At 37.1% G+C, this 17,691-nt stretch overlaps 1 protein-coding gene across 1 annotated transcript; it reads right to left on the minus strand.

The window, feature by feature from the left end:
• Nucleotides 1-1,495: 1,495 nt before the first annotated feature.
• On the minus strand, nt 1,496-2,192 carry LOC131602086 (uncharacterized). The gene has a single exon (XM_058874091.1). The coding sequence runs from the start codon at nt 2,106-2,108 to the stop codon at nt 1,659-1,661; it is 450 nt and encodes a 149-aa protein (XP_058730074.1). The 5' UTR covers nt 2,109-2,192; the 3' UTR covers nt 1,496-1,658.
• Between the last annotated feature and the right edge of the window lie 15,499 nt (nt 2,193-17,691).

The following is a 17,691-nucleotide window of genomic DNA, read 5'->3' on the forward strand; positions in this document are numbered from 1 at the left end:
TCTTGTCATGCAATATTTTTCAGCATGCAATATTTTTCTTTTCTAAGTTGGTTAATTGTTATTAGTTCGCATTTTCTCGTCATCTTGTCATGACACTAATGACTGATGTAAGATGCAAACTTCAAATTTTGCTTTAAGATTTGGTTGGTGAAAATCTTGAAGGATATAGATATCCATTTGATTTTTGTAGGAAAAGGAATTTGACAAAAGACAGGTTTAAATTGGATGGTAGACCCTCCCTTACATCTTGGGTCCATTGGATGTTTTCTCTTTGTTTATTTGTGGAATGTCATTTATAGCCAAAGTTATAGCCAAAGTGTCTTTTCCTTTAGCATGAGAAAACGATGTATTCCTGAACTGTTAGCTTTATAGGGAGTTCCCTGTTTGTCTGGATTTGGATTAGCTGAGATGTGACTGCAAACATCCATCTCGGCCGTTTAAACTTTAAAACAGGTATTGAATTTTTCTTTGACTAAAAAATCTGAGCTTGAAATTTCAACAGTTGTACACAACTCAGATCTGGTTTTTATTTTGCTGGCCTCTGAGTTATCCAAGCACAAACCACTAAACCTATGTTTGGGATTTACTCAAAACCACGTCCACTTCGTGCTTTTAATAGAAGCATGGAATTGTTTTGTTGCTTCAAGAAATCACGGTACATACACCTTTAAACAAGCATTAGCGGCAATTGACCACACAACTTGATGGATGAATTGCGGAAAGCTCTTCACTAATGTGAAAAAGCTAATCCGTATCACTTAAAATCCTCATTCCTACAATCAGTTTCTTTCTATCCTCTTCCTACAATCAGTCCGTATCACTTAAAATCCTCATTCCTACAATCAGTTTCCTTCTATCCTCTTCCTACAATCATTTTTTGGACTGTAACGTATTTTCTCAACCACTTCGACCATTCAGGTCTCATGATTGAGGGTTATAGATCATTTTCACTTGTGACTACAACAGGAGCATGGAGAGCACATAAAATAGAATTGGCGATGCAAACACGTGTCTTGCTATATCATTCGCACTCTCTAGTGGTGTGGAGTCGTGTGACATGTGAGTCTATCATTGGTGACTATTCACCAACCGCGCTCTCTAGTAGGGATGTCAATGGGGCGGAGTGGGGGATACATTCCCATCACAATCCCTGCCGATCGAAAATATAGCCTAAAAAACCACATCCAGCCAAGTCATGGGTGGCTATATATACCCACCTCAAATTTCTGTCTCCAATTTTGTCTCAAATTACAATACAGCTTGTGTTTCATATGATACTAATAACCATGGTTACAACTAGTTTATTTTCCTACCTATCTTTTACCCATGAGAATAAACCACACTTTCTCTCTATAAGCATTACTTAACCATAACAATTCAACACTACTAATATCAAATAATTCTAAAGATCAACTTGTCATATAACCATAATTAATATTCTCTTTAGCTCTAACTGTCAATTTCATTAACATATATAATTGACTAATTAAAAATCTATCAGTTAAGTAACAATAACATTATAATCACTTTCTTCCACTAAACTTGTATTCAACACAACAAAACCATCATGTGAATTCTCACTAAACAGATTAGAAACATAAACAATTAACAACATTATTCAACACTTTCAAAATCAAACTTTGAATTTCCTTAACAATTCAATCAAGATCCTTCACAATTTTAATTCCCATGCTACTAGCCGTACCAATAATCGATTTCGAAAGCGACTCAAGAGGCATATTCTGCAAGAACGGATCAGATTGTTTCACCTTCGCGATCTCATACACGTGCCGAAGAGACAGCGTCGTGGCGGTCACGTGACCGGGGCGAGTACTGCCTAACTCGATTCCGGCGGCTTTCTTCAGATACCACGAGACGGAGGGAGATTTCACGATGAACTCGAACGTGTTGTCTTTGTAAGCTGTTATTGTGACCGCCATTGGTGTGTCTGGCTTGAATTTTTGGGTTCGTGCGTTGAAGTCTTTGCAGAACGCCATTAGGTTTAGGCGGTATTGACCTAGCGCCGGACCTACTGGTGGTGCGGGACGGGCTCCGCCGGCTGGAACGCGCAACCGGATCGTCGCTGCTACGGCTTTGGGAACGCTCATCGTCGGTGATGGAAGTGGTGGTGATGGGATTTGAGATTTGATGGTGGCAGCGATGAAACCAGTCAGGGTTTAACCTTCGTTGTTACATTGGGCTGGGTTGGGTCAAATATAACTATGGACCGGGTCCTTCAATTCTACAAAAGTTTAGAGAATTTTTTTTTAGAACTTCTATATGCAACCATATAACTTGTTAGGGACCTCTATCTGACGATTTTTTTTTTTTTTAACATTCAGAAATGTATTTTCAATGCACCAAATTTATAATTTTTTGGTATTTTTGAAGATGCCTTTTCTGAAATAACACAATTTTTTTGTGTTGAGATTTTTAAGATATGCATTTCCGAAATAATTCAATATTTATAAAAAAAATTAAAATTAAATTGAATCAATTGTATTAATAGTATAATTAATTGTATTAATCAAAATATATAATTAAATATATACTATAATCAATATATAATAATAATAATATCAATCGATTAAATATTTAAATCAACACATTATTTTCATATAAAATTAATTAAGAAAAAAACTAATATAAATTAAAAATTATAATGTTAATAAGAGAATATTTTTAACATGATAATTTCATTAATTATAATGTATAATGTTGTATTTATTTAAAAAATAATTAATTTTATAATTAAAAAAATTTGTGACAAATAAATTATTACAAAATTTAAATTTTATTTATTCTCTTTATTCCTTATTTATAACAATTTGTATTTAAGTTATTTTCTATTAATAATAACTCACTTTAAGCATATTATAACTATATTATAAATAAATATTTTTTTAAAATAAAATCAAAAGAAATTTGGGATATTGGTTAATTCTACCCCATAGTCTAAAGAAATACCCTTTACAATTCCTAAAATGTCTCTCCAAAACCGGAAGTATATTTTTGTGCGCATCGTTTATTGTTAAAATTGATTGAAAACTGGAAGTATATTTGCGGTTTGAAATCAGCAATATATTTTTGGTTTCTGTTGTTACTAGTATCAATGTATCATAGTCATTTTAGCTAATATACGTCTTTTTAGGGTTGATTCGTGCATAATAGAAATACATGTACAATTGAAAAAAATCATAAATTACTAAATAACAAAAAGCTACTGAACTTGAAGTACAGTTCATTAAAATCAACAAATCAAAATTTAATGGTCGTGATTCATTGTTCTCATTTTCTCATAATAACCAAGTGTTCTCCCTATATATATATATATATATATATATATATATATATATATATATATATATATATATATATATATATATATATATTACAAGATACAAAAATGTAATCCAAACTGAATAACAAAAAAGTACAACCAAATAAAAAAATCAACAAAAACTACTGGGTATGGCGGATGATGAGTCGGCTTTCACTATCGAGGCGTTCCTTCGATGCCTCATGTAAAGCATAGCATTCTGAGCCTCCGCATTAATGGCATTCAGAACACCTCTAACATTAGATCCATTCGGAAACAAACCCCGTTCAGTACCATCCCGCACAAACTCCATGATACGACGACACTTGTTGATCAGTCATAGCTTTTCTTTCAAGTTGCTTTCCATTTCTATCTATGGGATGAATGTAGCCATCAACTATTATATCCCAGAGATCAACATCATGACCTAGAAAGAAACTTTTTAGTTTATCTTTCCAGTATTCAAACTTTTCACCATTAAAGATGGGACATTTAGAATAATAGTTATCATTTGAAACTGGAGCAGGTGGTGGTGGTGGTGTAGGATTAACCATAGTGTTTCTAAAACTCGTCTGGATGTTTATCTAACACAGTTAAGTGTATCAAACTAGAGCTCTGATGCCAATTGAAGGAGCGAGAAACACAATGGGGGTTTGAATTAGGTTTCACCATATATAATCTTTTCGAAACTCAACTACAAAGTTAACAAGTGAATAAAAATATATGAACACGATTATTTTTATCATGGTCCATTGTTAACGAAGTTACTCCAGTCCACCCACCAAGGTGATTTGCCTTATCAACAAGGACTTTATCCACTATAATCCAACCAATTACAGACAACCACAATAAGCTTTTATTCAACCTTGTTGACAACTGATCAGTCACCATTTATGTTATAGTTTTCATCATTTTAGGAAAAAAAATCCAGGTAAACTGTATGAGTTGTGACCTATTTATAGTGTTTTAAGTCTATTTGTATCATAATAGTATCTCTAGGAGTTTGAGTGTCTCTTGGCAATTTTTATGCGTTTTTTGTATGGTTTCATGTGGTTGCAGGTCAATAAGAGACAAAGGATGAGTAATCAGATCAAAAAGACTGAGTCATAACACAAGAGCATAACAAAAAAAAGAAAGAATGGAAAAAAATCTTGTCCATACGCGTGTCGCCTTGCCTCTTACGTGTATAGGCCTTGCCTTAAGGAGTCCAGTACGCGCTCCATACGAGAAGGAAGGGGAAGAAGAGAAAATGAATCTGCCATACGCGTAAGGACCATTGTAATACGTGTATCTACAGGGCCCTTACGCGTCCCATACGAGGAGCAACAAAATGATACAAAAAAGGGGCTTCCGCCCTTACACGTATCAAGTGTGTCATAGCGTATTCGTACCCTACGTGTAAGGAAATGTTCCAGGAAAGGTTACCATACGTGTATGATTAGGCAATACACGTATGGAAGCCCACAAAATTGCTGAAAGCCCAAAACTTGTCTATTTAACAGCAAAACACGAATCTCACCGGGTTGGACGATTTTGGAGAGCAAAAACACGTTCTAAAGGCTGGAGAACTTAGATTTACAAGGTGGATTCATATTTTCAAAGGCTTTCTACAACTTAAGAACCAATTCATCAAAGATTTTTTAATGACAACAATCTTTACTATGTTTTTTTTTATATTTACTATGAGTAGCTAACCCCCCGCCCCATTGCTAAGGGGTGTCTGTAATGAATTTGACTATATGTATGTAATAACAATTTTGTTTCGTATAATTGATTTGTTCTCCTACTATTCTTTTTGCTTTATTTGTCAGACAAACGGAGTTTGATGAATATGATACAATAATGTTGGAAAGTCACTGTTAATGATCTGTTTGAGAACATATTTTAGTATATATCACCTAGGACTAGGGATGCCCTCTAATAACCGGTTTATTCTTGATATTATAATGCTTGATTTCGGCCGTAATTATCTATGGACATAGTAATTAGGGCTGAACGATTAAAGGTTTTCTTTCTAAGGATTCTAGATTGAAAATTCCCTTAAGAACCAGTAATCAATTAGTTCAAATAAGTTGTTGCACTGTATGTTCGGAGTAGTTACAAAATTGAATCATAAACCGTCTCTAGCATACTACTCATATTTTTTTAAAGGGTTTTGGTACTTTAGTCTATTTGTACTTCGTTTCATAATTCTAAAAAAACCCATTCGAACAATAGTTTTTGCTTAATTGAAGTAAAAACAAACTCTGTATTAATTCCCAATCCTTGAGATCGATATTTAGGGAAACTCCCTATTATTACTACATTGGTAAAATAGTACACTTACTATTTCCCGGTCAACAATCCCAACAAGTTCAGTTGATCCTTATCGTGAAATCACTATGACCGCATCCAAATTCTTCTTGATAATTATGACTATCACTTAGTCCCCCAAGGCATATATCAGCCATTGTTGATTACAAAGATGTGTATAGAAATATGCTTCTAAAAAGAAGATTACACAATGTTTAAGTACAGCAACACAAAAGTATTGAAAGCAAGATATTAACAAAAGCTCCTTGCTAAAAATACAAAACTATACAAAGACTATCTCAACAGAGTTTGCAACACTTTAGTGTAGTTTTGTAAAACTGATTAGTTTCATTCAAATTCTTCCAATGGCGTCCTTTATAGAGAAGGAAAGATCCGTCGAAGGGTAGAATAGGAAACACAAATACAGCTGTAAAGTTCCCAACGTTCATGATGGGAATGGTAGATAACAAGTACAAATAGAACTCTCCTTACGCCATCCTATAAGAGTAGAGGTTACAATTTATGTTAGTACTTTTTATCACCATCACACACAAGCCATTCTTGATTTTCTAAGTATTCAGAGGCTTCTGATTGTATGTTAATTGAAGCATGTTGTAGAAACATCATAACATGAGTCTTCAGAGTCTAAGTCTTTGAGTCTTCAGAACCTATTTAGCATAACCTTTTCTTTATAGTCTTCAGCACTTGGTCTTCAGAAGAAATGTCTTCAGATATTCAGAATCTGTTCAGCAGAACCTTGGTCTTCAACATCTTCATAACTTGGGACAACAGAAGCAAAGCTTTAGAAGGCCTCCAAATCTTTCTTGCAAAAGTCACGGTTAGAAGCTCTTGTACTAACGTTCCTTAAAACCATTGTAGAAGTAGCATCCAGAATCTTGACTTCCTTTGTAACACACCATAGGTATGAAGGATAGAAAAACACTTAGAAAGGGGGGGGATTGAATAAGTGTGACTTAAAATCTTGAGCGATAAAAATAAAATGCACAATTATTTTTATCCTGGTTCGCTGTTAACGAAGCTACTCCAGTCCACCCCCGCAGAGATGATTTACCTCAACTGAGGATTTAATCCACTAATCGCACGGATTACAATGGTTTTCCACTTAGCCGCAACTAAGTCTTCCAGAGTCTTCTGATCACAACCTGATCACTCCAGGAACAACTGCTTAGTTCACTCCTAAGACTTTTCTAGAGTCTACTGATCAACACGATCACTCTAGGCTTAGTTCACTCCTAAGACTTTCTGCTCAGCCAACTGCCAAGACTTCCTGCTCAGCCAACTGCCAAGACTTCCTGCTCAGCTAACTGCTAAGACTTCCTAGAGTATACTGATCAACTGATCACTCTAGTTCCTTACAACTTAATGTAATCTATTCAAGAGTTTACAAATGCTTCTTAAAAGCGATAATCACAACTGTGATATTTCTCTTACAATTTAAGCTTAATCTCACTAAGATATTACAACAGCAATGTAGTGAGCTTTGATGAAGATGAAGATTCTGAGTTTTGATTTGAACAGAGTTTCAGCAAGTTAATTTGAATTGTATTGGTGCGAAATCGTTAACCTTGCTTCTCATCAGAACTTCATATTTATAGGCGTTGAGAAGATGACCGTTGAATGCATTTAATGCTTTGCGTGTTCCGTACAGCTTTGCATTTAATGTTATACGCTTTTGTCAACTACCTCGAGCCTTGTTCACGCTGTGTCTACTGACGTAGCCTTTAGTAGCTTTAACGTTCCTTTTGTCAGTCAGCGTAGTCTGCCACGTGTACTTCCTTCTGATCTGATGTTTGTGAATACGACGTTTGAATATCATCAGAGTCAAACAGCTTGGTGCACAGCATCTTCTGATCTTCTGACCTTGAAGTGCTTCTGAGCGTGATACCATCTTCTGATCTTCAGTGCTTCTGATCTCATGTTCTTCTGATGCTTCCATAGACCCATGTTCTGATTCTGCTTCGACCATCTTCTGATGTCTTGCCAGACCATGTTCTGATGTTGCATGCTGAACTATTTGAGACACATCTTCTGAGCGCTGAATTATGCGTACTCTTTATATATATTTCCTGAAAGGGAAATTGCATTGGATTAGAGTACCATATTATCTTAAGCAAAATTCATATTATTGTTATCATCAAAACTAAGATAATTGATAAGAACAAATCTTGTTCTAACAATCTCCCCCTTTTTGATGATGACAAAAACATATATAAATGATATGAATTTGCGATCAGAAAGAGTAGACGGCAAAAGACAAATTACACAGCTATAGCATAAGCATATGAATATGTCTCCCCCTGAGATTAACAATCTCCCCCTGAGATAAATAATCTCCCCCTGAAATAAATACTCGAAGAACTTTAATAAAAGACTTCCCTGATTATTTCGGTAGAGACGATCATATGAGCTTCTGCCTTCAGAGAATCCATAGCTTCTGACTTCTGCTTCCATTGGACAGCTTCAGAACTTGAATTTCTTTGATCTTCAGAACATTCACAGCTTCTGACTTCTGCTTCCATTCAGGACAGCTTCAGAACTTGAATTTCTGGATCTTTTAGAACATTCACATCTTCTGATTTCTGCTTCCCTCGGATAGCTTCAGAACTTTGAATTTCTACTAACATCACTTCATGCTAGATTTGTATCAGAACATTGTTGAATGTACCAGAGCATCATCTGAGCATCTCTACATCCTGAAATGTTACAGAACAAAAACTAAACGACAAAAGTCAGCATGAACGAGTTAGAACATAAAATGTATATTCAAATACATGATATGTATCAGAGCCAAATGTATCAGAGCATTTTAGGCTAAAAACATGTATCAAAGCAAATAATGTATCAGAGCCATAACATTATGTGTATCAGGGCAAATAGAATTTTGTCAGAACAGGATAGACAATGATATTCAAATTCTATTATCAGTGCTTCTGATTCATTCTTCTTTCTTGCTTCTGATCTCTGAAGCTTGACAGCACTCAGCTTGCTTCAGTTTCAATGGTTTTGCTTCTAGTGTTTGCTTTGAAGATTCACTTCATTTCTTTGTACCTGCAAAACACTTAAACCATATAGAACTTGCAGTTCTTGTTAGTGAATGTGTGGGAGCCTTTACCCAGCAACTGATAGATTTAATCAAATCATTTATCATTTATCTTTCTCCCCCTTTTTGTCATAACATCAAAAAGTATATATAAAAAGAATTCAGATGCATAAAACGACAAAAGACAACATTTACTGGAATGTAAAACACAAGGAAACTTTTTCATTGAATAATCAAAGTTTTACAAGACGGAATGCAGAAAAACAGATGCAACAAGGAAAGGAGACTACAAAGACTAAAGGACTAAGATCCTAGCCTACGCAAAATCCGCGCCAGAACAGCATGAATCCCGTCAGTGCTTGCAGCTTGCCTTGTCATGAAGGAACGAAACTCAGCATTGGCTGCTTCTTGCGCATCCAAACGAGAAGCCAGCATATCTTGATTCTGATGAAGAGTTTCCAAGGTCTCCATCAGAGCTGAGGTTTCACCCGAAGAAGAAGCACCAGTATTTCTGCCCAGAGGGACAGCAATCTCAGCAGAGTGATCTTCTGGAAGATCTTCAGCTTGTGCATCTCCCATTTCCTCATCTGAGTCTGACTCAGAAAGAGCCTTAGTATATTCTGGTTCAGGCAGCTCAGAAGTTCCATCTTCCAATGCTTGAAGAATAGCTGCAAGGTTTGTTGGAGGAGTAGGACCAGCAACTTCAGCACGATAAACCACTACTGGAAAGACCATGTGAGGTGCATTTTCAGAAGGGTTCATTCTGAACCAGTTGAACAGCCACTGAAAATCTCCAGTCAGCACAGGAAACCAGAGCACAGAAGACCGGGGTTTCCACACCACGATATCTCTGCAGAGATTTTCTTCTTCCAACTCATCTGCAGGTATCTTCTCTTCAAGAACTCTTCTGTTCCTGATGAGACAGTGATGGCTGCTCTCACCAACTTCCAACCGGAGACCACGAACACCAGGAGCTTCAGACATAATCCTTCTCTGAGTGTCTGTAGCCTTCTCCAGAAAATCCTGACGAAAGGTATTCCAGAGGTTGTTTGTAGCATACTCATCCAGATGATTAAGGTGAGCAGCACCAAGAATCTCCAACCAGCCACTTACATCAGCATGTAAGAGCTCCAGATATGTTTGAGTGGTAGGGGTTGGAGGGTTGACAGTGATCCTTGAGTCGGGAAGAACAACACTATAGGGATTAGGTGTTCTGGTGGGAAAAGGGTATGAGAGGGATGAAGAAATATCTGAGGGAAGGGTTAAAGGAGAGGAGATATCAGATGGTGAAGAAGGTGGTTCCGAGAGGATGAATGAGGAGGAAGAGGTGGTGGAGGTCTTTGAAGAGGGAGGTGATTGACGAGAATCGTCAAGGGGTTGATATATTTTGAGAGGGTCATAGGAGATCCTAACTCTTTTAGGTTTGGTTTCAGGTTCAGCAGATGCCTTTCTCTTTTGTTTCTTATCATTGTCTTGATTTCCAGAGCCTGACGATGGATTCATGATGAACTTTCAGATAATGGAAATAGCTAGGGTTTATGATATGAAAAGAGAGAGATGAAAAAGAAACCGAATGCAGAGAGAGAGAAATATGAGAGGGAAAAGAAACGTTTGAAGAGTATAAAAAGAAAACTGAAAAGAGAGTAAATGATGAAAAGCATTTAATGTTACGTGACATGAGGAGAGATAATAATGACAAAAGACGTGATTTGCACAGTTACCTAAGAAGACGTCCCCTCAACTGCACGCACGCTTGTCCAGGAATAGTGAACACGTGTTTACCATCTGGATAGTCAGTTACAGCTGTTTTGCTTTGAGGAGAGATTCTGAATCAACTTAGACATCATACGTAAGAGTTTCTCATCTTCTCATTCTGAGCTTGTTTCTGAAGACCCATTTTGTACCAATTATGTTGAATCCATCTGGTCTAGGAACAAGATCCCAAACATCATTCCTTGTAAACTGATTTAGTTCTTCTTGCATAGCAATTATCCAGTCTGGATCTTCTAGAGCATGATCAACAGAAGTTGGCTCGATCAAAGATACAAGACCTAATTGACAGTCTGCATTGTTCCTAAGGAATGCTCTTGTTCTGATTGGATCATCCTTCTTTCCAAGAATGACATCTTCTGAATGACCAGAGATGAGTCTGGATGATCTTCTGACAGATGGTTCTTCAGAAATACTTAGATCCTCCAGAGAAGCTGTTACTTGATCTTCAGATTCTTTGCTTCTGAGGAGCTCTGCTTCTGATGCGTTGCTTCTTGGCTCAACAACTTCTGATATGTCAATATCACAACCTGCAAAATTATCAACTTGCTTTGGTTTTTCAGAACCAAGCTTATCATCAAACCTGATATTGATTGATTCTTCTACAACCAATGTTTCAGTATTGTATACCCTGTAGCCTTTTGAGCGTTCAGAATATCCAAGAAGGAAACACTTTTGAGCTTTGGAATCAAACTTACCAAGATGATCTTTAGTGTTCAGAATAAAGCATACACATCCAAAAGGATGGAAATATGAAATGTTGGGCTTTCTATTCTTCCACAATTCATAGGGAGTCTTATTTAGAATAGGTCTGATAGAGATTCTATTCTGAATATAACATGCAGTGTTTATTGCTTCTGCCCAGAAATGCTTAGCCATATTGGTTTCATTGATCATGATTCTGGCCATTTCTTGAAGAGTCCTATTCTTTCGTTCTACAACCCCATTTTGCTGTGGAGTTCTAGGACAAGAGAAATCATGGGCAATACCATTTTCTTTGAAGAATTCTTCAAAGGATTTGTTCTCAAATTCACCACCATGATCACTTCTGACCTTTATGATTTTACACTCTTTTTCAGATTGAATCTGAATGCAGAAATCAAAGAACACTGAATGAGTCTCATCCTTGTGTTTTAAGAATTTTACCCATGTCCAGCGGCTATAATCATCTACGATGACTAATCCATATTTCTTTCCTCTGACAGATGCTGTTTTGACTGGTCCAAACAGATCAATGTGCAAGAGTTCTAATGGCCTTGAGGTAGAAACAACATTCTTAGACTTGAATGCAGGTTTGGAGAACTTGCCCTTCTGACATGCTTCACAAAGAGCATCTGATTGGAATTTCAGATTAGGGAGTCCTCTGACAAGATTCAGTTTGTTAATTTGAGAGATCTTTCTCAAACTAGCATGACCTAATCTCCTGTGCCAGACCCACTGCTCTTCAGAAACAGACATAAGACAAGTCACCTTCTGACTCATAAGATCTTGCAGATCTGTCTTATAAATGTTGTTCTTCCTCTTGCCTGTAAATAGGATTGAGCCATCCTTCTGATTTACAGCCTTGCAAGACTCTTGATTAAAGATTATATCATAACCATTGTCACTTAATTGACTGATAGATAAAAGGTTATGTGTTAATCCTTCTACAAGAAGTACATTAGAGATGGAAGGAGAGTTACCAGATTTTATAGTTCCAGAGCCAATTATCTTGCCCTTCTGATCTCCTCCGAACTTGACTTCTCCTCCAGACTTAAGCACCAGGTCTTGGAACATAGACCTTCTTCCTGTCATGTGTCGTGAGCATCCAGAGTCCAGGTACCATGACATGTTGTGCTTTGTCCTTCTTGCAGCCAAGGATATCTGCAATAGGAATAATCTTATCCTTAGGTACCCACATCTTTTTGGGTCCTTTCTTGTTAGATTTTCTCAAGTTCTGATTGAACTTGGGTTTAACATTGTAAGCAATAGGAGGAACAGCATGATAATTCTTAATGTGAGTTTCATGATATTTCCTAGGTTGTGTCACATGCTTCTTAGTGTGTGTACTGTGAAAACTTTGTGCATGTGAAGTGTGCCTAATATCATGTGAGTGGCCATACTTGAACTGATCATACAATGGCTTGTATGTAATTTTCATTTCATCAACAGGTTCAAGTTTGTATGGGGTTTCACCCTCATAACCAATGCCAACTCTTTTGTTTCCAGACACAGCATATATCATAGAAGCTAGCTGACTTCTGCCAATACTTCTAGATAGGAACTTCCTGAAACTTAAATCATATTCTTTCAGAATATGGTTCAGACTGGGAGTGGATTTTTCTGAATCCGAAGGAGATCCAACATTATTGGATAATTTTAAAAGTTTTTCCTTTAATTCAGAATTCTCCAACTCAAGCTTCTTTGTTTCAAATTCAAATTGCTTTTTCAGCTTTTTGTATTTGAGACTGATCTGAGACTTGAGTTCCAGAAGTTCAGTTAGACCGGAAACTAACTCATCTCTAGTAAGTTCAGAAAATACCTCTTCAGAATCTGATTCTGATGTAGATTCTGATCCGTCATCTTCTGTCGCCATCAGCGCACAGTTGGCCTGCTCATCTTCTGAATCATCTTCTGACTCATCCCAGGTTGCCATAAGACCTTTCTTCTTATGAAACTTTTTCTTGGGACTTTCCTTCTGAAGATTTGGACATTCATTCTTGTAGTGTCCAGGCTCATTGCATTCATAGCACATGACCTTCTTCTTGTCAAATCTTCTTTCATCAGAAGATTCTCCACGTTCAAATTTCCTTGAACTTCTGAAGCCTCTGAACTTCCTTTGCTTGGTCTTCCAGAGTTGATTTAGCCTTCTGGAAATCATGGACAGTTCATCTTCTTCTTCAGATTCTGATTCTTCAGGATCTTCTTCTCTAGCCTGAAAAGCGTTAGTGCATTTCTTGATATTAGATTTTAATGCAATAGACTTACCTTTCTTTTGAGGCTCATTTGCGTCCAGCTCAATCTCATGGCTTCTCAAGGCACTGATAAGCTCTTCCAGAGAAACTTCATTCAGATTCTTCGCAATCTTGAATGCAGTCACCATCGGACCCCATCTTCTGGGTAAGCTTCTGATGATCTTCTTTACATGATCAGCCTTGGTGTATCCTTTGTCAAGAACTCTCAATCCAGCAGTCAGAGTTTGAAATCTCGAAAACATCTTTTCAATGTCTTCATCATCCTCCATCTTGAAGGCTTCATACTTCTGGATTAAGGCAAGAGCTTTTGTCTCCTTGACTTGAGCATTTCCTTCATGAGTCATTTTCAAAGACTCATATATGTCATAGGCCGTTTCCCTGTTAGATATCTTCTCATACTCAGCATGAGAGATAGCATTCAGCAAAACAGTTCTACATTTATGATGATTCCTGAAAAGCTTCTTTTGGTCATCATTCATTTCTTGCCTTGACAGCTTCACGCCTCTGGCATTTACTGGATGTTTGTAACCATCCATCAGAAGATCCCATAGATCACCATCTAGACCCAGAAAGTAACTCTCCAGTTTATCTTTCCAGTATTCAAAGTTTTCACCATCAAATACCGGCGGTCTAGTATAACCATTGTTACCGTTGTATTGCTCAGCAGAGCCAGATGTAGATGCAGGTGTAGGTATAGTCCTTTCACTTTCATCAACCATCTTTTAAATGAAGCGTTTTTCTCTTCCTGAATCTTTTCTAAACACGGTTAAGTGCTTGCACCTTAGAACCGGCGCTCTGATGCCAATTGAAGGATAGAAAAACACTTAGAAAGGGGGGGGATTGAATAAGTGTGACTTAAAATCTTGAGCGATAAAAATAAAATGCACAATTATTTTTATCCTGGTTCGCTGTTAACGAAGCTACTCCAGTCCACCCCCGCAGAGATGATTTACCTCAACTGAGGATTTAATCCACTAATCGCACGGATTACAATGGTTTTCCACTTAGCCGCAACTAAGTCTTCCAGAGTCTTCTGATCACAACCTGATCACTCCAGGAACAACTGCTTAGTTCACTCCTAAGACTTTTCTAGAGTCTACTGATCAACACGATCACTCTAGGCTTAGTTCACTCCTAAGACTTTCTGCTCAGCCAACTGCCAAGACTTCCTGCTCAGCCAACTGCCAAGACTTCCTGCTCAGCTAACTGCTAAGACTTCCTAGAGTATACTGATCAACTGATCACTCTAGTTCCTTACAACTTAATGTAATCTATTCAAGAGTTTACAAATGCTTCTTAAAAGCGATAATCACAACTGTGATATTTCTCTTACAATTTAAGCTTAATCTCACTAAGATATTACAACAGCAATGTAGTGAGCTTTGATGAAGATGAAGATTCTGAGTTTTGATTTGAACAGAGTTTCAGCAAGTTAATTTGAATTGTATTGGTGCGAAATCGTTAACCTTGCTTCTCATCAGAACTTCATATTTATAGGCGTTGAGAAGATGACCGTTGAATGCATTTAATGCTTTGCGTGTTCCGTACAGCTTTGCATTTAATGTTATACGCTTTTGTCAACTACCTCGAGCCTTGTTCACGCTGTGTCTACTGACGTAGCCTTTAGTAGCTTTAACGTTCCTTTTGTCAGTCAGCGTAGTCTGCCACGTGTACTTCCTTCTGATCTGATGTTTGTGAATACGACGTTTGAATATCATCAGAGTCAAACAGCTTGGTGCACAGCATCTTCTGATCTTCTGACCTTGAAGTGCTTCTGAGCGTGATACCATCTTCTGATCTTCAGTGCTTCTGATCTCATGTTCTTCTGATGCTTCCATAGACCCATGTTCTGATTCTGCTTCGACCATCTTCTGATGTCTTGCCAGACCATGTTCTGATGTTGCATGCTGAACCATTTGAGACACATCTTCTGAGCGCTGAATTATGCGTACTCTTTATATATATTTCCTGAAAGGGAAATTGCATTGGATTAGAGTACCATATTATCTTAAGCAAAATTCATATTATTGTTATCATCAAAACTAAGATAATTGATAAGAACAAATCTTGTTCTAACAAGGTATTCTTCAAGAGTGTTGAGTTCAGAATTTAATGACATCACACGCCTTCATACCAGAGTCATAACCTGTGAAGCAAAAGCTACACACTAGACAGAAACCATTAGAGGAAACAATTGCTCTTTAAGATAACATGTAAAGTTATCATCAAAACTTAAGGCCAGATTCAGAATCAATCTTGTTCTTACAAAAATCTAATAAAGGAAGACTCGCTTATTATTCTAAATAAAAGTCCAATGACAACTAGATCCACACACACACACTCACACACACACACACACACACACACACACACACACACACACACACACACACACACACACACTTAAGAAAAACTTGTTGAAAAACTTGTTGCATGATTGTCGGTAGACTTTGTTGGAGGTAAGTAATTTTGTTTAGGGACAAACAAAACTCTAAGTTGGGGAGAGTTTGTTAGGAGTAAATTAATGGTAAATTCATGTGTTAATATAAGTGATTTCTTCTCTAAACCAATGCAAAAATGTGATGAATCCATAGGTTTTTATTAAGAATTGAACTGAATAAGTTTAGTTCGTGCGTAAAGCAAATCGAATCACTTGTGGGTGTTATTGTTGCAGGTTTTGAGCTGAATAAGAACTTAAGAAGAACATGAGGAGGAAAGAAAGCTGGAAGTTTCAAAGGCTGAAGAAAAAGATGGAAAGTACAAAGGGCGCGCCGCGAGAGTTCCTAGGCGCGCCGCGAAAATATCTCTGTTTGAGGGGCGCGCCGCGCCAGCCCGTTGCCGCGCCGCGGCCTCGGCGTTAAAAGCCCAAAAGTTCTGTTTTAAAGCCCTAGTTTCCAAGTGGTTAGATATACTTTTGGGGAGCGAAATTAGGAGAGCTATCTGATTCGGAAGCTGAGAACAACAATAGAAGGTGGATTCTTTACCAATTGAAGGCATTCTATTGATGAAGATGAATTCCTCCATTGATTCTTGTATGTTCTTCATGTCTATGGAGAGCTAAATCCCTCTTGTTGAGTCTAAGGTAGTAGTTAACCTATGAATATACATTACCATTGATTAATTCCTGTGAACAATTGTTTGAATTTATTATCAATAAGAAACCTTGCTTTTAATTTACATCATTGTTGAATCTTTGATCGAAAGAAAGGATTTAACTTTTGCCCTAGGTTACTATATTGATTCAATTGCAATTTGCAGAGATGGAATTGTAATTGGGTTTTCATAATTATCGTTCTTAATTACTATTATCGTTATTGTGATTTGGAGAGATCGAATCTCATACCGGTAAAAGTTATCTAATTTGATTTGCAGACATGGAATCTTATTTGAGGATAAGTGAAGATAATGATTCAAAGGATTGTTCTATTATGAATTAATTGATAATTGTATAGGATTAGGTTGATGAACCCTAAAGACTCAACATCTTTCTTTATTCGTTAACACAAAGTCCTTTATTTGCTTTTATTTTATTATTTGCTTTTGATATTATTAGAAGTATAAAACAAACCAAACCAAGTTTCTTAACTCAAAATAAACAACTATAGAACGGCAGTGATATTAACCAATCCCTGTGGATACGATATATTACAGAAAATATTTACCCACAAATACTTTCAACAGTGACCTAGCTCCATCGCTAACTTCTGTGGTCGATGAGATTAGATAAGTTGATGAGTCCAAAAAGCTCTTCTCATGCTAGAATCTGCCTGATACTTAATGTATATTAAAGAATGAGGAGATAACATACTGATGTTAGGCTTTCGTGACCATGACAAGGTAAATGGAATCCCTAATGCTACGTTATTGTTAGTCATAATTGCCACCATAGAAAACCATGTCGCATCAAGCCTCCTAATCGACAATGGAAGCGCATGTAACATGACGTACTTAAAGATATTCAAGATATTAGTTCTACGGATGCAAGATATAAAACCATGCAAGCGCAATAGCCTTCTGGTATTCAACGATTCCACTAGTGGACTGTACGCAGGCGTGAACATAAAAGTTTCGATCAGCAACGAAGAAGATGAAAGAGGTATAAATGTACACTTCTTGGTAGTTCCCTGTGAAAGAATTTCAACGACATCCTCGGGAGGCCTTTCCTAGTAGCATTGGAAGTGTTGGCCTCCCCGATCCATCTCAAGATGAAATATCACGGTAATGGCTGTAAATCGGTCACCATAATCACCGACCTATGTGGAATACTTCATATTCATGTAGCGATAATCAAAAGA

The sequence above is a fragment of the Vicia villosa genome, linkage group LG5 (genome assembly GCF_029867415.1).
Source record: "Vicia villosa cultivar HV-30 ecotype Madison, WI linkage group LG5, Vvil1.0, whole genome shotgun sequence".
NCBI classification, from domain to species: Eukaryota; Viridiplantae; Streptophyta; class Magnoliopsida; order Fabales; family Fabaceae; genus Vicia; species Vicia villosa.

Bases quoted from the DNA above. Each gene is read 5' to 3' on its own strand.
- LOC131602086 (XM_058874091.1), bottom strand. From the start codon at position 2,108: ATGAGCGTTCCCAAAGCCGTAGCAGCGACGATCCGGTTGCGCGTTCCA.